The 23,181-nt window shown below is 51.5% G+C and overlaps 2 protein-coding genes and 1 non-coding gene across 6 annotated transcripts in view; 1 reads left to right on the top strand and 2 right to left on the bottom strand.

Annotated features, from left to right (window-relative positions):
• The window catches only part of DENND1C (DENN domain containing 1C), a 127,545-nt gene extending 125,123 nt beyond the window's left edge, over positions 1-2,422 (top strand). The window contains exon 23 of the mRNA XM_060253235.1: positions 1,820-2,422. Within this exon, the coding sequence (XP_060109218.1) occupies positions 1,820-2,422 (603 nt within the window). The remainder of the gene's footprint in view (positions 1-1,819) is intronic.
• A 5,331-nt stretch (positions 2,423-7,753) lies between these two features.
• On the bottom strand, positions 7,754-7,823 carry TRNAA-UGC (transfer RNA alanine (anticodon UGC)). Its single transcript has one exon. It is a non-coding gene; the product is annotated as a tRNA-Ala (tRNA).
• A 14,549-nt stretch (positions 7,824-22,372) lies between these two features.
• The window catches only part of CRB3 (crumbs cell polarity complex component 3), a 39,551-nt gene continuing 38,742 nt past the window's right edge, over positions 22,373-23,181 (bottom strand). For all 4 annotated transcript variants that reach the window (XM_060252827.1, XM_060252825.1, XM_060252828.1 and 1 more), the window contains exon 4: positions 22,373-23,060. In XM_060252827.1, coding sequence (XP_060108810.1) covers positions 22,857-23,060 — 204 coding nt within the window. In that variant the 3' untranslated portion in view covers positions 22,373-22,856. The remainder of the gene's footprint in view (positions 23,061-23,181) is intronic.

Genomic DNA, 23,181 nt, shown 5'->3' on the forward strand with positions numbered 1-23,181 from the left:
TGAGTAGACAAGACTGATTTGGGAAGGGATAGTGGCTCAGTGGTAGAGCATCTGCTTGGTAAGCAGAAGGTCCCAGGTTCAATCCCCGGCATCTCCAAAAAAGGGTCCAGGCAAATAGGTGTGAAAAACCTCAGCTTGAGACCCTGGAGAGCCGCTGCCAGTCTGAGTAGACAAGACTGATTTGGGAAGGGATAGTGGCTCAGTGGTAGAGCATCTGCTTGGTAAGCAGAAGGTCCCAGGTTCAATCCCCGGCATCTCTACAAAAGGGTCCAGGCAAATAGGTGTGAAAAACCTCAGCTTGAGACCCTGGAGAGCCGCTGCCAGTCTGAGTAGACAATACTGACTTTGATGGACCAAGGGTCTGATTCAATATAAGGCAGCTTCATATGTCCATATGTACTATTTTATTTTCATTTCTTATTTCTAAATTTGATTGTATTTATGGTTCATTTGTCTCATATTATTATTTGTAACTGCTTTTTCGGGTTATCTGCAATAGGAGCTGTGTGATCTTATACTACATCAGTTCTTCATCTCATATCTGTATTCTAAATATTATGTAAAATTATAATAAAATGTATTTGAAAGATCTGATGAGGTCAGGCTAGCCTGGGTGATCCAGATAAACATTCTTAGGTGGCTTCCCCTTGCCTGCCTCTGCGTAACAACCCTGGGCTTTCTTGGTCTCACATCCAAGTACTGACCAGGCCTGACTTGGGCTGTAGCAACAGAAGTCTAGTGTCCAGATCACGTGATGGGATGGTCTCGCTCTACTCTGCTCTGGTAAGGCCTCACCTGGAGCATTGTGTTCAGATTTGAGCACCACATTTTAAGAGGTTCTAGACAAGCTGGAACGGGTCCAGAGGAGGGCGACGAAGATGGTGAGGGGTCTGGAGACCAAGTCCTATGAGGAAAGGTTGAAGGAGCTGGGCATGTTTAGCCTGGAGAGGAGGCGGCTGAGAGGTGATAGGAGCACCATCTTCAATTACTTGAAGGGCTGTCATATGGAGGATGGTGTGGAATTGTTTTCTGTGGCCCCAGAAGGTAGGATCAGAACCAATGGATTGAAATTGTGTCAAAAAGAGTTTCCGGCCCAACATTAGGAAGAACTTCCTGACCCTTAGAGCGGTTCCTCAGTGGAACAGGCTTCCTTGGGAGGTGGTGGGCTCTCCTTCCTTGGAGGTTTTTCAACAGAGGCTAGATGGCCATCTGACAGCAATGAAGATCCTGTGAATTTAGGGGGAGGGATTTGTGAGTTTAGAGCGGTTCCTCAGTGGAACAGGCTTCCTCGGGAGGTGGTGGGCTCTCCTTCCTTGGAGGTTTTTCAACAGAGGCTAGATGGCCACCTGACAGCAATGAGGGTCCTGTAAATTTAGGGGGAGGTGTTTGTGAGTTTAGAGCGGTTCCTCAGTGGAACAGGCTTCCTCGGGAGGTGGTGGGCTCTCCTTCCTTGGGGGTTTTTCAACAGAGGCTAGATGGCCATCTGACAGTGATGAAGATCATGTGAATTTAGGGGGAGGTATTTGTGAGTTTCCTGCATTGTGCAGGAGGTTGGACTAGATGACCCTAGAAGACCCTTCCAACTCTATGATTCTAGGATTCTATGACCCCGCTTGGCTTCTGAGATCTGACTAAATCAGTCTAGCCTGGGCCAGCCAGCTCGGGGCAGAAAGTGGCCTTTCTCTATCCTTTCTCTTACCTTTCTCTATCCCAGGCATAATCTTGCAAACCTCTATCGTGTCACCCCTCAGTTTCTCCAAGCTAAAGAGCCCCAAGCGTTTTAACCTCCTTCCCTCCTGGCTCCCCTTGTCTGTTGCAGCTGGGACCCAGCGAGGAGACCCTGCACGAAAGTCTGTCCGAGGAGCAGGATGATGGAAGCTCATCGCTCGAGGACGGCGTGCCCCTGGCCTCTTTGGAAGAAGAGAACACGCCGGGTGCTTCGCTGCCATCTACCCCAACGACACCCAGAGGCTGCAGCATTCATGAGACCTCAGGCAGTCCTGGCCTTGAGAACGAACCTCTTGCCTTGCAGGAAGAAGCAGAGAAAGCTGTTGATTCTGCACCGTCCCAGGATCCACGGATCCACATTGCCAATCTCAAGGCTTCTGCTACGAGTGACAACGAAATGGAGTTCTACACAGGGGAGCAGGAGGCTGTACAGCCATCTGGGGTGGACCCGACGCTTGCTGCCCCAGCAGCAGCCACCCCCCTCCAGAAGGCAGAGCCGCCAGCCCTCAGGGGCTCCGATGTTCCACCACTTGGGGCATCATTGGAGGCAAAATGCACCACGAGCCCGGGGTGTACAGCACAAGAGTCTGCCTTATCAGCTAGACGGGTCACCAGCCCTCCCCGTCACCCTTTGGTTACCCGGACTTTGACCCAAGCCAGGGTGTCGGAACTGAAGAAGAGATTCGAGGCCTAGAAGATGACTGCCGAAAGCAAAAGCAAATGGTGCCTCACGGAGAGAGAGCGGCCTTCTCCACTGAACTCCTGAGCAGCAATGGGAGGCCTTGGGCGCGCCGGACATTCATGTAGAGCAGCGGGTCAGCTCTACAAAAGGCATTGTTAGAAACAACCGATCTGGGGACTAAAAGTTGGGGTCAGAACCAATGTTGCCTCTAAGCTGTGGAGTCTTGTGAGGAAAAATTCTACTTTATGAGGTACTGGTATTAAAGTTGTGAGCTACCAACAATGTTCCCTCTAAGCTGTGGAGTCTTGTGAGGAAAAATTCTACTTTATGAGGTACTAGTATTAAAGTTGTGAGCTACCAACAATGTTCCCTCTAAGCTGTGGAATCTTGTGAGGAAAAATTCTACTTTATGAGGTACTGGTATTAAAGTTGTGAGCTACCAACAATGTTCCCTCTAAGCTGTGGAATCTTGTGAGGAAAAATTCTACTTTATGAGGTACTGGTATTAAAGTTGTGAGCTACCAACAATGTTCCCTCTAAGCTGTGGAATCTTGTGAGGAAAAATTCTACTTTATGAGGTACTGGTATTAAAGTTGTGAGCTACCAACAATGTTCCCTCTAAGCTGTGGAGTCTTGTGAGGAAAAATTCTACTTTATGAGGTACTGTTATTAAAGTTGTGAGCTACCAACAATGTTCCCTCTAAACTTTGGAGTCCTGTGAGCTAAGATTCTACTTTGTAGAATTTCTACTTTCTACTTTGAGAGCCAGCTTGGTGTTGTGGTTAAGTGCACGGACTCTTATCTGGGAGAACCGGGCTTGATTCCCCACTCCTCCACTTGCAGCTGCTGGAATGACCTTGGATCAGCCAGAGCTCTGGCAGAGGTTGTCCTTGAAAGGGCAGCTTCTGGGAGAGCTCTCTCGGGCCCACCCACGTCACAGGGTGTCTGTTGTGGGGGGAGGAGATATAGGACATTGAAAGCCGCTTTGAGTCTCTGATTCAGAGAGAATGGCGGGGTATAAATCTGCAGACCTCTTCTTCTTTGCGAGTTATTGGCATTAAAGTTGTGAGCTGCAGTGAAAATATGTTTGCTCTGGGGCCATTTTTCCCAAGACAAAAATGTGTGAGCTAGAAGCTAAAAAAAACGGTGAGCTAGCTCACACTAACTCAGCTTAGAGGGAACTCTATGGCTACCACATAAATTAGTTTGCTCTGGAGTCATCCTTCCTGAGCTAAGACAAAAAGGTGCGAGCCAGAGGCTAAAAAGCGGTGAGAGAGCTCACACTAACTCACCTTGACGCCTGACAGATGTATCAGCTGTATCCAGCTGGCTCCAGACAAAATTATGCAGCAGAGAGTTGTTATCTCCTTAAAAATCACTTTTAAAAAAACAATTCATTAAAGTGACTCCTATACATACACATAATTGGAGATCCATGAATGGATAAGCTCACCTGAAAAGACCTGTCTAAGGGGTAAAACACATTTCAGACATCCTAACTGCTCTCTAGCAGCCAGGGAGGGGACATGGCTACATGGTGGAGCCCCTGCTTGCATGCAGAAGGTCCCAGGTTCAATCCCCGGGTTGAAAGGACCAGGTAGAGGGGTGATTTAGAAGGCCTCAGCCTGAGACCCTGCAGAGCTGCTGCCAGTCTGAGTAGACAAGACTGACTTTGATGGACCCAGGAGGGTCTGATTCAGTAGAAGGCAGCTTCATATGTTCATATACGTTCACATATTCAGCGCTACAGAGTCACCCTTTAGGGGAGGGACGGTGGCTCAGTGGTAGAGCATCTGCTTGGTAAGCAGAAGGTCCCAGGTTCAATCCCCGTCATCTCCAACTAAAAAGGGTCCAGGCAAATAGATGTGAAATATCTCAGCTTGAGACCCTGGAGAGCCGCTGCCAGTCTGAGTAGACAAGACTGACTTTGATGGACCGAGGGTCCGATTCAGTACAAGACAGCTTGGTGTGTCTATAGTAATCCAGCAGAGATTCTCAGACGTTCCAAATCTTCCAAAAATGCTAGAACAAAACGCTAGTGGGCCCTGGCGTGTGTTAAACTGACCCGGTTCTGTTCCGAATATCTTTGTTCAGGATATTATCGCTCAGACTGCCCTACTGCTATTCGAATCACTCTGCGGTGAAACCGTCCGCATGACAGCACCATGCAGTTCTTTTTTCTTCTTCCGCTGTTATGCGCGTGCGCATAGGTTAAAACACTATGTGGCTATGCGCATATCGCTAAATAGTAAAAAAAAAAAAAAATGGCAACCGTACACCGGATGTCTGAGGCTCCTTTTGCTCTGGGAGAGCCTTCAGACATCCGGAAGTTGGTTAATCTCGCAGCAGAACTATCCAGACGGAGAAAACGAGGTGAAACCGGAGGAACTCAAATAACACCGCAAAGGAGCAGGTCACAAAATAATCCAGTTCTGAGGAGGATTGGGGGAGAGGGGGCTACCACGAGTTAATACCGGGAGGTAAATGTTGCTGTCTGATCAGGGCCTAGATGTCTCTTTATAGTGATAGAATTATCTCCCAATCTCTCCCTTTCTCTTGAGATCCACTTTGGTGTGTAGTGGTTAAGTGCAGTGGACTCTAATCCGGAGACCCAAGTTTGGTTCCCCACTCCTCCTCCGCATGCAGCTGCTGGTGTGATCTTGGGTCAGTCACAGTTCTCTCAGAGCTGTTTTGTCAAGAGCAGTTTCTGTCAGACCTCTCTCAGTCCCACCTGCCTCCAACATTCCCTCTAAACTGCAGAGTCTTGTGAGCAAAAATTCTACTCTGTGAGCTGCCGGCATTCAAGTGGTGAGCTGCTGCACCAATTAGTGTGCTCTGGGGCCATCCTTCCTGAGTGAAGACAAAAAGGCATGAGCCGGAGGCTAAAAATCTGTGAGCTAGCTCAAGCTAACTCAGCTTAGAGGGAACACTGCCTGCCTCACAGGGTGTCTGTTGTGGGGAGAGGAAAGGAAGAAGACTGTAAGCCCCTCTGAGATTCCAAGTGAAGGGCAGGGGATAAATCCAACTCTTCTCCTCCTCCCTATGAATTCTGCCAGGTGACCTTGGGCCAGTCACAGTTCTCTGAGGACTCTCTCGGCCCCACCTACCTCACAAGGCACCTGTTGTGGGGAGAGGAAGGGAAGGGGATTGTAAGCCACTTGGAGACTCCTCAGGGTAGAGAAAAGTGGGGTGTAAAAACCAGCTCTTCTTCCCATCCATAGGCCACCTGTGGAATCACTTTGAGAACTTCTCTGCTCTAACCAGCAAGACAGAAGCATTACAAGCAGCTCCCGTCATCCTGAAACCCTTCAGTACCGTGGTCAAAATCCTGGCTAGCCTAGGCAAGTCTGATCACATCAGATCTCAAAAGCTAAGCAGGGTTGACTGTGGTTAGTACTTGGATGGGAGACTCACCTTGGAATACCCAGTCGGGAGGCAGAGGCAGGATCTATTCAGCCTCCTCTCTGAATATCCCCCAGGCCCCCAGTAGGGGTCAGTCACCAGACGTTGCCATGACTTCCAGGTGCACACAAACACACACACACAAAACCAACAACTTTGGAGAGCAAGTTTGGTGTAGTGGTTAAGTGTGAGGATTCTTATCTGGGAGAACCAGGTTTGATTCCCCACTCCTCCACTTGCACCTGCTAGCATGGCCTTGGTTCAGCCACAGCTCTGGCAGAGGTTGTCCTTGAAAGGGCAGCTGCTGTGAGAGCCCTCTCCAGCCCCACTCACCTCGCAGGGTGTCTGTTGTGGGGAAGGAAGGTAAAGGAGATTGTGAGCCACTCTAAGACTCTTCGGAGTGGAGGGCAGGATATAAATCCAATATCTTCTTCTTCTTCAACCAAAAATACATATTTTTTTTTACTGTGATCAGAAATTTCCTCTGCAGCCAGGCCCTTAGGAGAGAATGTCCATGCCTGTTTTTGTATAGAGGTAGCAGGAGCCCTGTGGTGCAGAGCAGTAAAGCTACACAACTACAGTCCAAGCTCTGCTCATGATCTGAGTTCGATCCCGGTGGAGGGACAGTGGCTCAGTGGTAGAGCATCTGCTTGGGAAGCAGAAGGTCCCAGGTTCAATCCCTGGCATCTCCAAAAAAGGGTCCAGGCAAATAGGTGTGAAAAACCTCCGCTTGAGACCCTGGAGAGCCGCTGCCAGTCTGAGAAAACAATACTGACTTTGATGGACCAAGGGTCTGATTCAGTATAAGGCAGCTTCATATGCTCATGGAAGCTGGGTTCAGGTCGCCGGCTCAAGGTTGACTCAGCCTTCCCTTATTCCAAGGTCGGTCAAATGAGCACCCAGCTTGCTGGGGGGGAAGTGTAGAGGACTGGGGAAGGCAATGGCAAACCACCTCGTAAAAAGTCTGACATGAAAACGTTGTGATGCGACGTCACCCCCGTGGGTCAGTAACGGCTCGGTGCTTCCACGGGGGACTACCTTTTACCTTTTTTAGGACAGGTAAGACTGGGTGGAGTGGGCACGCAGACATGCGGTTTCGATGAGGCTTTACACTTCCAAATTTACTGGGGTTTATGGCTTAAATACAGCTGTAAAAGCAAAAGTTGCGTTAATGTTTCCCAAACACTGTTGGCGCCACAGTGTATCCTTTTGACCCTTTGTTTCCTTTTGGCTGTGAAGATTCAGACATCAGATAAATCTGCGTCATCCTTCAGCTCCTTTCCTCCGCTGGATGACTGCTGGAGGAATCGCATGAACAAAGGAAGAGCTGCCTTATACCGAATCAGGTTATCGGTCCACTGATTTCAGTATTGTCTACTCAGGGGGGTTCAAACATGCGGCCCGGGGGCCAAATCAGGCCCCCGGAGGGCTCCTATCAGCCCCCCTGGAGCAACTGGTTCTTATTTGCTTCTTTCTCCCACTCTCTTGCTTCCTTCTGCATCTCAACTTGCTTTGCAAGGCTTGCTCAATCGCACAGGAGCTACGGAGCAAAACCTCTATTTTCTCCATTGGCTGAGGCTCCCCCCCCCTGGTCCTCTGGGGAAGGAAGGAAAGAGCCAGAGGTTCCTTTGCCCAGTTCCCTGGATCCCAGGGTAGAAATACAAAGAAAGCACCTTTAAGACCAAGAAGTGCTAATGTTTTAAGCATGTTTTCTTTTAAATTAAAAAAAAAATTAGTCATGTTTGTCTGCGTCCTTTAAAAGACTTATATCTCTACTACTAATCTTAAATAGGTACACACGTGGCCCAGCCCGACAAGGTCTCATATATGTCAGATCAAGCCCTCATAACAAATGAGGTACCCCTAGTCTACATAGACTGCTCTCCAAGGTCTTGGGCAGAGAAAGGTCTTTCCCATCACCTCCTGCCTGGTCCTTTTAACTGGAGATGCCAGGGATTGAACCTGGGACCTTCTGCATGCAAAGCAGAGGCTCTGCCACTGAGCCAGGGTCTCAGGTCAAGGTCTTTCCCATCCCCTCCTGCCTGGTCCTTTTAACTGGAGATGCTGGGGATTGAACCTGGGACCTTCTGCATGCCAAGCAGAGGCTCTGCCACTGAGCCAGGGTCTCAGGCCAAGGTCTTTCCCATCACCTCCTGCCTGGTCCTTTTAACTGGAGATGTCGGGGATTGAACCTGGAACCTTCTGCATGCCAAGCAGAGGCTCTGCCACTGAGCCAGGGTCTCAGGCCAAGGTCTTTCCCATCCCCTTCTGCCTGGTCCTTTTAACTGGAGATGTCGGGGATTGAACCTGGGACCTTCTGCACGCCAAGCAGAGGCTCTGCCACTGAGTCAGGGTCTCAGGCCAAGGTCTTTCCCATCCCCTTCTGCCTGGTCCTTTTAACTGGAGATGTCGGGGATTGAACCTGGGACCTTCTGCATGCCAAGCAGAGGCTCTGCCACTGAGCCAGGGTCTCAGGCCAAGGTCTTTCCCATCCCCTTCTGCCTGGTCCTTTTAACTGGAGATGTCGGGGATTGAACCTGGGACCTTCTGCATGCCAAGCAGAGGCTCTGCCACTGAGCCAGGGTCTCAGGTCAAGGTCTTTCCCATCACCTCCTGCCTGGTCCTTTTAACTGGAGATGCCAGGGATTGAACCTGGGACCTTCTGTATGCCAAGCAGAGGCTCTGCCACTGAGTCAGGGTCTCAGGTCAAGGTCTTTCCCATCCCATTCTGCCTGGTCCTTTGAACTGGAGATGCCAAGGATGAACTTGGGACCTTCTGTGTGCCAAACAGAGGCTCTATCCCTGAGCCACAACCCCTCCCAGTCAAGAGATACATACCTAGATGATTAACCGGCCCATTCATCTGTGCTTTGATGACACCCAGGCAAACACTGCAGAAACTGGGATGCATGCATTAGAAATGAATTAGAAATGTCCTTTCTATGTCTGGGGCAGTGATGTTCTGCATTCTTGGTGCTGTGGGGGCAACAGTGAGAGGGCTTCTGGTGTTCTGGCCCTGCTTGTGGACCTCCTGATGGCCTCTGGGTTTTGGCCACTGTGTGACACAGAGTGTTGGACTGGGTGGACCATTGGCCTGATCTAACATGGCTTCTCTTATGTTTTTATGTCTGGGGCAGTAATATTCTGTCTTCTTGGTGCTTGGGGGGGCAACAGTGGGTGGGCTTCTGGAGTTCTGGCCCTGCTGGTGGACCTCCTGATGGCCCCAGGGTGTTGGCCACTGTGTGACACAGAGTGTTGGACTGGATGGGCCACTGGCCTGATCCAATATGGCTTTCCTTAGTTCTGGCTCCATTGGTAGACCTCCTGATGGCCCCTGGAGTTTTGCCACTGTGTGGCACAGAGTGTTGGACTGGATCGGCCATTGGCCTGATCTAACATGGCTTCTCTTATGTTTTTATGTTTTGGGCAGTGATGCTCTGTCTTCTTGGTGCTGGGGGGGGACACAGTGGAAGGGCTTCTGGAGTTCTGGCCCTGCTGGTGGACCACCTGATGGCACCTGGGTTTTGGCCAATGTGTGACACAGAGTGTTGGACTGGATGGGCCACTGGCCTGATCCAACATGGCTTTCCTTAGTTCTGCCCCATTGGTAGACCTCCTGATGGCCTCTGGATTTTGGCTACTGTGTGATACAGAGTGTTGGACAGGATGGGCCATTGGCCTGATCCAACAGGGCTTCTCTTATGTTCTTTTGTGACACAGAGTGTTGGACTGGATGGGCCACTGGCCTGATCCAACATGGCTTCTCTTATGTTCTTATGTGTGACATAGAGTGTTGGACTGGATGAGCCATTCACCTGATCTAACATGGCTTCTCTTATGTTTTTATGTTTTGGGCAGTGATGCTCTGTCTTCTTGGTGCTGGGGGGGGGGGACACAGTGGGAGGGCTTCTGGAGTTCTGGCCCTGCTGGTGGACCTCCTGATGGCACCTGGGTTTTGGCCAATGTGTGACAAAGAGTGTTGGACTGGATGGGCCATTCGCCTGATCCAACATGGCTTCTCTTATGTTCTTATGTGACACAGAGTGTAGGACTGGAGGAGCCACTGGCCTGATCCAACATGGCTTCTCTTATGTTCTTATGTGACACAGAGTGTTGGACTGGAGGGGCCACTGGCTTGATCCAACATGGCTTCTCTTATGTTCTTATGTGACACAGAGTGTTGGACTGGATGGGCCATTCGCCTGATCCAACAGGGCTTCTCTTATGTTCTTATGTGACACAGAGTGTTGGACTGGAGGGGCCATTGGCCTGATCCAACATGGCTTCTCTTATGTTCTTATGTGACACAGAGTGTTGGACTGGATGGGCCATTGGCCTGATCCAACATGGCTTCTCTTATGTTCTTATGTGACACAGAGTGTTGGACTGAATGGGCCACTGGCCTGATCCAACATGGCTTCTCTTATGTTCTTATGTGACACAGAGTGTTGGACTGGATGGGCCACTGGCCTGATCCAACATGACTTCTCTTATGTTCTTCTGGAATAGTCAAGAACATAGCAGTGATCAGACAAAGGACAGGGCAACCACCTCTACTTCCTCTCTTTTGCTCTTCAGAGGGGAAGGCAGGCAGAAAGACAGCCATACTAGAAATCAATTTATTTTTTAAAAAAGGAAGGGGGGGATGCTGTCAGCAAAAAGAGAAAAATGAACGGCAGTGACGCAATGTCAACAGAGAAGAGGACGTTCCCTTCCCCTGCTATGCCACATGGGCCACCCTTCCTCTAGGCCGGGCAGGAAGGAGTCCCTTTGGAAGCAGGGAAAATGTCTGTTTGCAAGCGGCAAACCCATGGCAGGGCTAACAGCGCGGGACTCGGCCACGGTGAATCCAAGTCCAACCCGACACTTGGGTTGTCAGATGACAGCGCCTTCGTTTCCAGTTCCAGAGTCACACCGTTTTAGAAACTGTCGGAATTGACTGGGCAGAGCGTCCTACCTGTTCAAGGATGCGAAAGAACAATGGGAATGTAAGCACAGAGAGCAGTAAGAGCTCTGCTTTCAGGGTAAAAAAAAACAATACAGCTCTTCATCCCTTGCTTGTCTTCCCCTCCACCCTCCCAACATGAGTTGGTAGACGTCCTGTTGGGACAGCTGTTTGAAAAGCTTTTAACTACCGCATGTACCCACTGCTAAGTGAGCGTAAGAGAAGCCGTGTTGGATCAGACCAGTGGCTTATCCAATCCAACACTCTGTGTCACACAGTGGCCAAAAAAGGACAGGTTTCTTACCTGTAACTGGTGATCTTCGAGTGGTCATCTGTGCAATCACACATATGGGTAATCCGCAGGATTGGTCCCAACCTCGGAGAGTTCAAAGCAATCTTGATCGCAGATCTGGCGCGCCTCCCACTCGTCCTGGGGAGGAGGCAGGCACTGCGCATGCCTGGACGAGGGGGAGGCGCCTAGCCACTCAGTTTCTTCCCGCCGCCGGACAGGTGGAAAACGAATGTGCTAGATGAGCGTCCAGCAGCGGGGAAGGCTGGGTGGGTCTGTGTGATTGCACAGATGACCACTCCAAGATCACCAGTTACAGGTAAGAAACCTGTCCATCTTCTTCGTGGTCTCTGTGCATTCACACATATGGGTGATTAGCTAGCTATTTCTTCGGAGGTGGGTGCTGGATCTGTAAGAATATGCATGGTTAGGACAAAAACATAAAGAGTATAGTACTCACGATGGTTAGTCGAAGATGGAGCGCAGCACTGCTTGTCCGAAGGAGGCATCACGCCGGGCACGGACGTCAAGAGCGTAGTGCGAGGCGAAGGTGGATGTAGAGGACCAGACGGCTGCAGCGCAGATGTCCTCTATAGGGATGCCCTTCATGAAGGCTGACGAGGTAGCCACGGCTCTGGTCGAGTGGGCTCGTATGTGTTGAGGAACTGGCTGTTTCGCCAGTTGGTAGCAGAGTTCAATAGCGGCAACGAGCCACTTGGAAAGTCTCTGAGTAGATATTTTGCTGCCCTTGTTGTGGGCGGCGTACGCGACAAAGAGTCTAGGGTCTGTACGGAATTGGCGGGTTCTGTCTATGTAGAAGGCTAGAGCCCTACGTGCGTCCAGGTTATGGAGCGCCCTTTGCCCTGCATCCGCGGGGTGCTGAAAGAAAGCTGGTATGGTTGATTGTCTCCCCAGGTGAAAGGGAGAGACGACCTTTGGCAGGAATGTCGGGTCGGGTCGGAGAACCACCGTGCTATTGTGAAAGATCGTATATGGTGGGTCCGCCCTGAGTGCACAAATGTCGCTGGCCCTCTTGCCTGTGGTGAGAGCCGTGAGTAAGGCTGTCTTCCATGACAGCAGGTGTAGTGGAATAGAAGCCATGGGCTCAAAAGGCGGTTTCATGAGCTGGCTTAGGACGAGAGAAAGGCTCCAGGTAGGAAGAATTTGTTTGACTGGTGGGTGTAGGCGAATGATGCCCTTGAGGAAGGCTCTGGTAGCATGGTGAGAGAAGACAGTCGTGCCCCCAATGCGGGGGTGGAAGGCTGAGATGGCTGCCAGGTGAACCTTCAGTGAAGAGTATGAGAGACCCGCCCTAGAGAGCGTTAGGGTATAGGTTAGCACCTGGGATATGGTGGCGCAGCTAGGGTCGAAGTTGTGTTGTGAGGCATAGTTAGAGAAACGCTTCCACTTAAGTAGATAGGATTTTCTAGTGGATGGCTTTCTAGAATTCACTAGGACCTGGCGGACCTCAGGGGGAAACTCTAGAAACTGATCCTCCAGGCTGTCAATTTGAGTGATGCCGGGTTGTGATGCAGGACCTTGCCGTTCTGTTGGGAGAGGAGGTCCTGTGCTTGAGGAAGTAGGAGGAATGTATTGTTGGACAGAAGCAGCAAGGTTGTAAACCATGGCTGGCGGGGCCACCATGGGGTTATTAGAATGCAATTCGTGCGGTCTACTTGAATCTTCTGTAGAACTCTGGTGATAAGTGGAATGGGAGGAAAGAGGTAGTGGAATGCTCCCTTCCACGTTTGGAGGAAGGCGTCCCCTTTGGAGAGTTGGGACGGAGGACTCCTCATGTAGAAGTGGATGCATTGGGCATTTGACGGTGAAGCAAATACATCTACTTTCGGGGTCCCGAAGATGCTGAAGATCTGTCGGATGTATTTGCTGTTGATGGACCACTCGTGGTTGTTGGTCGAGTGGCGGCTCAGGGCATCTGCCTGGGTGTTTTCGGTTCCTGGTAGGTGAACAGCCGTGAGGAAGATGCCCTGGCTTATGCTCCAGTGCCACAGCGCCAGGGCCCTCTTGCAGAGTCTGATGGAGGCGGTGCCTCCCTGCCTGTTGATGTAGAAGACCGTGGCGATGTTGTCGGAGGTGACCTGGACGTGCTGGTTCCTCAGCGATGGGAGGAAGGACCGTAAGGCCTTGTGCACTGCGAGGAGCTCTAAGCAGTTTATGTGGAGAGAGCGTTCGTAGTCTGACCACTGGCCCTGTACTGTGAGGGCTCCCAAGTGGGCTCCCCATCCCCACTTGGAGGCGTCTGTGGTGACAATCACCGAGGGGGGTGCCTGTTTGAACGGCATGCCCTTGCGGAGGTGACGTTCCATTGTCCACCACTTGAGGGATGTTATGATGTGTGGCGGGAGGGTGAGTAGCGTGGACTGGTGCTGTGTGTGCGGATGGAAGGTCCTGACGAACCACATCTGCAGGGGTCGCATGTGGAGCTTCGCGAAGCACAGAACTGCGGTGGTTGCTGCCATGAGGCCTAACATTCTCTGGAATGTGAGGGCTGTTTGAGATCGCTGGGCGATGATGGTGGTGGCCAGAGACTGTATACCGAGTACTCTGTCCTGAGGTAGGGAGGCCGTTTGAGAGACTGTGGAGATGTCTGCTCCTATAAACTGGATTCGCTGGGTAGGAACCAGTTTGGACTTTGATAGGTTGACTTGGAGGCCTAGGGTGGCCAGGAGAGAGAGGGTAGCGGAGACGTCCAGTTGCAGCTGTTCCTTTGAGTGTGCGACGATCAGCCAGTCGTCTATGTACGGGTAAATTGATATGTGTTGCTGACGTAGTGTGGCTGCTACCACTGCCATACACTTGGTGAAAACCCTCGGGGCTGTGGATAGGCCGAACGGAAGGGAGCAGAACTGGAAGTGCTGTTCCCCGATGGCGAACCTGAGAAACCTTCTGTGGCGGTGATTGATTGTGATGTGGAAATAGGCATCCTGAAGGTCTATGGACGCCATCCATGCTTGTTCTGGGATGAGCGGGAGGATTGCCTGGAGTGTGATCATACGGAATTTCTTGTAGGTTATGTGCAGGTTGAGTTTGCGGAGGTCGAGGATGGGGCGGAGTCCACCGTCCTTTTTTGGCACCAGGAAGTAACGGGAATAAAATCCGGTGCGATGGTATTGAGGTGGAACTGGTTCTATCGCGCCTTTGTGCAGCAAAGACGCGATTTCCGCCTGCAGGGGAGTGGACGGAGGTGTGGTGAGGAATCTGTGGTGTTTCGGAGTGGATGCGAATTCTATTAGGTAGCCCCTTTGAATGATGGCGAGGACCCAGGAGTCCGAAGTGATGTCTCTCCAGGCAGGGTAGAACGGTTGCAGACGAGTGTGTGTGGAAGGCTGCGGCTGATGGGGGGAAACTGGACGGCTCGGGGCAGGGTGGTCAAAGAGACGGTTTGGAAGTAGCTGCAGGTTTCTTGGCTGTTTGAGGGCGTCGGTGCTGAAAGGAGGGTTTAGATTGTGGTGGTTTGCGTCGCCATGGCTCCTGTTGTCTCGGGGACCTGGTTCCCTTATAATGGCCGGGCCTCCAGTTCCTGTGCCTGCTGAATTGGGTTGGATGTTGCGAGACTCCCAGTCGTTTCGCCCTCTTCCTGCCATCGTCTACCGATGTGAGAATGTCATCCGTAGTTGCATTGAATAAACCAAGGCCATCGAAGGGCAAATCCTCAACCTTGTACTTGATGTCAGGTTGAAGGGACGAGGATCTAAGCCAGGCGTGTCTGCGAAGGGCTATGGCTGAGGCCAAGGTTTTCGAGGAACACTGAGCAGCGTGACGAGCGGTGTTGATCTGCTGCTTGCTTACTCTGGCTAGCTCCTGCAAGGCATTGGTCGCTGATTTCTGGGATGCCTCAGGTAGAGATGGGATCAGTGTGTTAAGGAAGGTGGTCAAGTTGTAGGCGTATGCTGAGAAGCATGCCATGTAATTATGTATTTTAGTCGTGGCCGTTGTGAGGGAGTATATCTTCCTCCCAATGGTGTCGAGCTTTTTGCCTTCCCGTTCTGGGGGCACTGGGTGCCTGGTTTGTTTGGACTTCGACGAAGAATGGACAATGATCGAGTTCGGAGCCGGGTGTGTGAAAAGAAACTTCGAGTCCGGTGCGTGTATCTTATAAAGGGCTTCAACCCTTTTGGATGTTGGTGGTACCGATGCCGGTTTGTCCCATGCTTCCTTGAGCGTTTCCAGAAGGACAGGGAGCATGGGAAGAGAAGAGCTTGATGGTAGATCCGCATGAACTAGGTCGAATACGACGTCCGAAACTCTGGGCGCGTCGGTGTTGAGCTTCAGGTTCAGTGAGTTCGCCATATTCGAGACGAGGTCGAGGTATGACTTTGGGCCCTCTGACGGCGATAGTTCCGCTGGCTTTGCTATGTCGGAGTCCGGAGACTGTAGGTCCGAGCCCGAAGAGTGGTCGGAGTCGGAGAGTTCCTGCTCGGAGTCGTCCTCGGTTTCTTGGTGCGGGTCAGGCTGGGGTTGGAGGGGTGCCGGCTGTTTGTCAGGAACAGCGCGCACGGATTCGAGTGGTGAAGGGAGTTTCGGTTCGGCGCTACGGCGCGTGGGATCGTCACGATGCCGAAGCAATGTGTCTAAATCAGGGTGATGTCTGCGTGGAGACACATCTCGGTAACGGGTTCGGTCTGGTCTGTCCATGCGGTCCCGGTACCGAGGAGAGTCATGATAGCTGCGGTAGTGACGGTCTCTCAGGTCTGTGCGGTAGACCTCGTAGGACGGAGATCGTCGGTGCCGTCTTCGGTCCCGAGGGGACGGGGACCTGGACCTCGATGGGGAGTAATAATAGTATGTCTCCCTGCGGCGGCTGTGTGACCGTCGGCGACTGCGGGATCTTGGTCTGGTTGGAAGGACTCTAGGAGTCGAAGGCTCTCGGGTCAGAGCGTGGGCGTCCAGTGGTTGTGAGAGATCCACGAATTTACGAGGGTCGAGAGGACGGTGACTGCTGACGGATATAGGAGAGTGGGTCTCCAGTATCTGGTCCGGTGGAGAGTTCGATATCGATGGGGACTTAGATGAGATGCGCACGATTTCTAACGGTGTGACAGACGGTGTTGCCGTCGACTTCGATGTCGGAGTTTTCGGGATCGAACCCGAGCCGTCTGCGGTCGGGTTCGATGCCTTCTGTTTAGTTGCGGTCGAGCTCGTGGTCGGATTCGAACCCGAGTGTTGTCCGGTTTGATCTGATGGCCGGGTCTTAGGCTTCTTGGAGCTTACATTGCCCGTCGGGTCCGCGTGGGCAGAATCGGAGCGGCGGCGCTTTCTGGTGTCATCCGACTTTTTGGTGTGCTTGCCAGACTTGGGCTTGCAGGGACCTTGAGTCGCAGAAGCTGCCGACTGCGTCTCTCCCGCGAGAAGTGGGGAAGATGGCGCGAGTTGTTGTTGTCCGCCATGCGGCGTGGTCGGTCGGAGGGAGGTCTCCATAAGATGGCTCCTGAGCCTCGCGGCACGATTTTTGCGGGCCTGTTTGCCAAACTGGCTGCAGTGCACACAGGAGTCTGTACGGTGAGTCTCTCCGAGGCAAAAAAGGCAAAGAGAGTGACCGTCGGACGAAGGGATTTTGGAAGCGCAGCGGGTGCAACGTTTAAAAGTTATTTTGTCCCTTCCTTCCATCCGCCCGGGGAGGGGGGGAGGGAGAAGTCCGGAAAAATAGTAGAAGAGAGGTCTTTTTTTTTTTTTTAATACGATACCAAGGAGAAGGTGAAGATTGAAGCGAAGAATTGAAGCGAAGAGAAGGTGAACGTTGAAGATTGCAATGAAGAGTTGGAGATCAGCGAGGAAGGTGCGATCCGGTCGGCGGTAAGGAAGAAACTGAGTGGCTAGGCGCCTCCCCCTTGTCCAGGCATGCGCAGTGCCTGCCTCCTCCCCAGGACGAGTGGGAGGCGCGCCAGATCTGCGATCAAGATTGCTTTGAACTCTCCGAGGTTGGGACCAATCCTGCGGATTACCCATATGTGTGAATGCACAGAGACCACGAAGAAGATCCCCAGGTGCCATCAGGAGGTCCACCAGTGGGGCCAGGACACTAGACGTCCTCCCACTGTGCCCCCCAAGCACCAAGAATACAGAGCATCCCTGCCCCAGACATAAGAGAAGCCATGTTGGATCAGGCCAATGGCCCATCCAGTCCAACACTCTGTGTCACACACTGGCCAAAAAACCCAGGTGCCATCAGGAGGTCCACCAGTGGGGCCAGGACACTAGAAGCCCTCCCACTGTGCCCCACCCCCAAGCACCAAGAATACGGAACATCACTGCCCCAGACAGAGAGTTCCAACAATACGCTGTGGCTAATAGCCACTGATAGACCTCTGCTCCATGTTTATCCAATCCCCTCTTGAAGCTGGCTATGCTTGTAGCCGCCACCTCTTGTGGCAGTGATTTCCATGTGTTAATCACCCTTTGGGTGAAGAAGGACTTCCTTTTATCCGTTCTAACCCGACTGCTCAGCAATTTCATTGAACGCCCACGAATTCTTGTACTGTGAGAAAGGGAGAAAAGGACTTTTTTTCTCTACTTTCTCCATCCCATGCATAATCTTGTTGACCTCTATCATGTCACCCCTCAGTCAACATTTCTCCAAGCTTAAGAGCCCCAAGCTTTTTAACCTTTCTTCCTAGGGAAAGTGTTCCAACCCTTTAATTCTTCTAGTTGCCCTTTTCTGCACTTTTCCGAATGCTAGAATATCTTTTTTGAGGCGCGGTGATCAGAATTGTTCACAGTACTCCAAATGAGGCTGCACCATCGATTTATACAGGGGCATTATGAGTATAAGCCCACAGAAAGCATAACTCCAAACCGATTCATGCTTCTATGTGCCCGTAGCAAGAAATGCTTATTGCTATGATGGACATTCATGTTTTTCCTTCTGCCCAGCAAAGTACACACTGACAGCTTTCACACGTGGCCCAAACAGCACACGAGAGAGGCTCAACTGCACTTTTTTTGGGACAGCTCAAACACTGGACAAAAGAAACTTCAGAAGATCGGGAAAACGTTCCAGGAGCAGACCATGTCTTGTTGAGATAGGCATTTCCGCACACACTGAATAATGCACGTTCGGTCCGCTTTTGCTGCACTTTGCAACTGGATTTCACTGTGTGAAACGGCAAAATCCACGTGTCAATGATTGAAACAGTGTGTTATCCAGCATCTACAAAAGCCACAGAAAAGGTCAAAACAGATCCCATCCCCTTTCTTGCGGCTGAGAGGTGATCTGATCACTATCTTCAAGTACTTGAAGGGGTGTCATCCTGAGGATGGTGTGGAATTGTTTTCTGTGGCCCTAGAAGGTAGGACCAGAACCAGTGGGCTGAAACTAAATCAGAAGAGTTTCCGGCTCAACATTAGGAAGAACTTCCTGACCGTCAGAGCGGTTCCTCAGTGGAACAGGCTTCCTCCTCGGGAGGTGGTGGGCTCTCCTTCCTTGGAGGTTTTTCAACAGAGGCTAGATGGCCATCTGACAGCAAGGAAGATCCTGTGAATTTAGGGGGAGGGATCTGTGAGTTTAGAACGGTTCCTCAGTGGAACAGGCTTCCTCGGGAGGTGGTGGGCTCTCCTTCCTTGGAGGTTTTTCAGCAGAGGCTAGATGGCCATCGGACAGCAATGAGGACCCTGTCACCTCTTAGCCGCCTCCTCTCCAGGCGAAACAGGCCCAGCTCCCATCCCCAGAGTGATTAAGATGTGGAACTGGCTGGTATAGGATGGAGTGATGGCTGCAGGAATAAAGGGGACGAGGTAGACTCATGGTGGATAAACCCGTCAGTGGCTGCTAGCCAAGGTGGCTGAGGGGAGGCACGGCTTGCCAGCCTCCAGGTGGGGGTGGAGATCTGGAATTCCAGCAGAACTCCAGACAGCAAAAATCAGCTGCCTGGAGAAAATGGCGGCTTTGGAGGGTGGACTCTGTAGCACCACACCCTGTTGAGGCCACTCCCATTCCCTAACATGACCCATCGTAGGTATTTTCCGGGGGGGAACTTGACAACCCTAACTAATGCACAGAAGAACAATGACAGAGTCCAGTAGCACCTTTAGGACCAACACAGTTTTATTCAGAATGTAAGCTTTCGTATGCAGGAGGGTCAGTGGCTCAGTGGTTGAGCATCTGCTTGGTAAGCAGAAGGTCCCAGGTTCAATCCCCGGCATCTCCAACTAAAAAGGGTCCAGGCAAAGAGGCGTGAAAAATCTCAGCTTGAGACCCTGGAGAGCTGCTGCCAGTCTGAATAGACAATACTGATTTGGGAAGGGACAGTGGCTCAATGGTAGAGCATCTGCTGGGTAAGCAGAAGGTCCCAGGTTCAATCCCTGGCATCGCCAACTAAAAAGGGTCCAGGCAAGTAGGGGTGAAAAACCTCAGCTTGAGACCCTGAAGAGCCGCTGCCAGTCTGAGTAAACAAGTCAGCTTCATATGTTCATATAGATGAGAACTGAAACTCATTCTAAAGTGGGATGGTGGCTCAGTGGTAGAGCGTCTGCTGGGTAAGCAGAAGGTCCCAGGTTCAATCCCCGGCATCTCCAACTAAAAAGGGTCCAGGCAAGTAGGTGTGAAATACCTCAGCTTGAGACCCTGGAGAGCCATGAATGGGGCTGTGGCTCAGTGGTAGAGCATCTGCTTGGGAAGCAGGAGGTCCCAGGTTCAATCCCCGGCATCTCCAAAAAAGGCATGAGGAACCTCAGAAAGAAGAAAAGGCAAATAGGCATGAAGAACCTCAGCTGGAGACCCTGGAGAGCGGCTGCCAGTCTGAGTAGACAAGACTGACTTTGGTGGACTGAGGGTCTGATTCAGTAGAAGGCAGCACCATATGTTCATATAGGAAGGAAGGAAGGAATGGTGGCTCAGTGGTAGAGCATCTGCTGGGTAAGCAGAAGGTCCCAGGTTCAATCCCCGGCATCTCCAACTCAAAAGAGTCCAGGCAAAGATGCATGAAAAACCTCCACTTGAGACCCTGGAGAGCCATGAATGGGGCTGTGGCTCAGTGGCAGAGCATCTGCTTGGCGAGCAGAAGGTCCCAGGTTCAATCCCCGGCATCTCCAACTAAAAAGGGTCCAGGCAAGTAGGTGTGAAAAACCTCAGCTTGAGACCCTGGAGAGCGGCTGCCAGTCTGAGTAGACAAGACTGACTTTGGTGGACTGAGGGTCTGATTCAGCAGAAGGCAGCTTCATATGTCCGTATGTATGCATGCACACTTAATCAAACAATGGAACAGAGTACAGTGAGCATGCACAGAAAAGCTTAAATTCTGAATCAAACTGTGTTGGTCTTAAAGGCGCTATCGGACTCCTACTTTGTTCTATCGCTTCAGACCAACATGGCTGCCCGCCTGGATCTAGCGCAAAGAAGGAAATCTGACCTTGCAGTTCTCTTCTCTCCACCATTCCCCCCCACCCTCTGGTGTGAAGAAGACTCTTGAGAGTCCCTTGGACTGCAAGACGATCCAGTCAGTCAGTCCTCAGGGAAATCCACCCAGACTGTTCCCCGGAAGGTCAGATGCTGAAGCTGAAGCTCAAATCCTCTGGCCACCCAATGAGAAGGGAGCACTCCCTGGAGAAGACCCTGATGCTCGGAAAGACAGAAGGCAAAAGAAGAAGGGGACGGCAAAAGAGGAGATGGCTGGACAGCGTTGTTGATGTAACTAACACAAATTTCAGCAGACTTCGGAGGATGGTGGAAGACAGGAGGGCCTGGCGTGACTTGGTCCAGGGGGTCGCAAAGAGTCGGACCCAACTGTGCAACTGAACAACAACAAAGAACTCACTCACAGGGTGGGGTTCTCGCTTGTGCTACAATAAATGCTTTTTTAAAAGGCACCCAGAATCCATCTCTCTTGCCTGCCTTTTGCGGTAGAGGTAGGATGCCCAGTTTGGCGGGATGTTGCTGCCCCCTAGTGCTCGCTGAAGTGAGCATACACAAGAAAGCTGGCATTCTGAATGAAACAGGAGTCAAGTTGCACCTTTAAGACCAGCCCATTTTTTATTGAGAATGTCAGCTTTCGTGTGCTCTTAAGCACGCTTCACCAGACGAGGAATCCAGCACAGTGAGCAAAGCTCTGCAGAGCTGAGCAGAGCCACACAGAGCTGGTAGGCAGTGGCCCAGAATGCAACATGGTACAGGTTTAAGAACCAATGACAGTGAAGTGAAATTATCTGGGAGGCAGGGGTTTAGAATGTCAAATGGTACAATGACAGAATAGTAAAATTAACCAGTTGAGCAAACCTTTGATCTGAGTAGCATGAGCATGCGAAAGGAACAAAACAGCAGTATGCAGTAAAATTAGCCAATTGAGCACATCGTTGATCTGAGTACCATGAGCATGCAAAAGCAACAAAACAGCAGTATGCAGTAAAATTATACTGCTGTTTTGTTGCTTTCGCATGCTCATGCTACTCAGATCAAAGGTTTGCTCAATTGGTTAATTTTACTATTCTGTCATTGTACCATTTGACATTCTAAACCCCTGCCTCCCAGATAATTTCACTTCACTGTCATTGGTTCTTAAACCTGTACCGTGTTGCATTCTGGGCCACTGCCTACCAGCCATGTATGGCTCTGCTCAGCTCTTTATGGCTTTGCTCCCTATGCTGGATTCCTCGTCTGAGGAAGTGTGCTTAAGAGCACACGAAAGCTGACGTTCTCAATAAAAATGGGTTGGTCTCAAAGGTGACACTTGACTCCTGCTTTGTTCAACTGCTTCAGCCCAACACGGCTGCGCCCACCAAGATCTACCTCAGAGTTTTTGTTAAACGCAAGGCCCAGCAGGTCTCTGACTAGCTTCTGCGAGGTGTTTTTTTTTTGTAGCAAGGAACTCCTTTGCATATTAGGCCACACCCCCCCCCAATGTAGCCAATCCAAGAGCTTACAGTGGGCCCTGTACTAAGAGCCCTGTAAGCTCTTGGAGGATTGGCTACCTCAGGGGGGTGGGGCCTAACACGCAGAGGAGTTTCTGCTACAGCAGAGGTGGCCAACGGTAGCTCTCCAGATTTTTTTTGGCCTACAACTCCCATCAGCCCCAGCCAGCATGGCCAATGGCTGGGGCTGATGGGAGTTGTAGGCAAAAAAAACCATCTGGAGAGCTACTGTTGGCCACCCCTGTGCTACAGAAAAAGCCCTGCTTGGATGACAAGTTTACCAGCTCCCTTAGAGCCCTGCCCTTCCCCTCTTCTGCGAAGGCGTGTTTGGCCCTGCCTGCTTTTTATTTATTTAAAGGCGTCTGGAGTCACCTTTCCACCCCGGAAACCAAATGCTCAAGGGCAACTGTACACAGGACTTCCTTCCAAGCTGTCATCTGCTCCCACCGCACCCGAAAAAAAGAGGTGCATTTTCTTTTTTTTATTAAATAGTGGCACACTTCAAGGCACAGTGCAATACACTCGGTTTTAAAAAAAAAATTAAATACACAACTCCAACGTCCCCCCTCCCGCCACGTGCTCCAGACCACAAGAGGCAAGGCAAGCCTCCGGAAACCACAGAAATCCCCGTGTCCTTTCCCTGGACGCCTGCGACAGCAACTGGTGTTGGCTCCAGCGGCAGCCCTGCTGGCAAGGAGGAGAGTTCTTCTTCCCCCCTCCCCCAATGCAGAAAGGAAGGAGAACCCAGCACCAGGCAATTGGCACCAGCAACCTGTCTCTGTCCCGCAAGCAGGCAGAAACGAGAATCCGACGTCGCAGCCAGCCAGTTTCGGGGGCTTAGAGCCACCCTGGCAACGGTGGGCCTGAGAAGCGGCAGGTTCGTGTCACTGTGATGTCCCCAGCGGCTCCCTGCCGGTTAGCACCCGAGAGCAGCGCCCCCTTTCCCTGCTTCAGATGAGTCGCTCTTCCGGCGGCAGCTTGAGATTGGCGTTCGTCGCCACCCGGGCACCCACCTGCTCCTCGCTGCTGGGCCGGTAGGTGCCCTCCGTCTGGCGCTTCTCCCGGATTTTGAGTCCCATGAAGACCAACAGGCCGATCAAGAGGAGGCCGCAAAAGACGGTCGGCACGGCGATGGCCGCTGCGAGCTCTGAGCTCTGCCCCGAGGAAACAAAGAGAGACCGCGCGGTTACTGCCCGCCATTCAGGGGCAGAGAACAGGAGGGACGCCTGCAAAAGTCGACTGCTCCCTCTCTGAAAATCCTGCCGCTCAGCTGAA

The sequence above is a fragment of the Heteronotia binoei genome, chromosome 13 (assembly GCF_032191835.1).
Source record: "Heteronotia binoei isolate CCM8104 ecotype False Entrance Well chromosome 13, APGP_CSIRO_Hbin_v1, whole genome shotgun sequence".
NCBI lineage: Eukaryota > Metazoa > Chordata > Lepidosauria > Squamata > Gekkonidae > Heteronotia > Heteronotia binoei.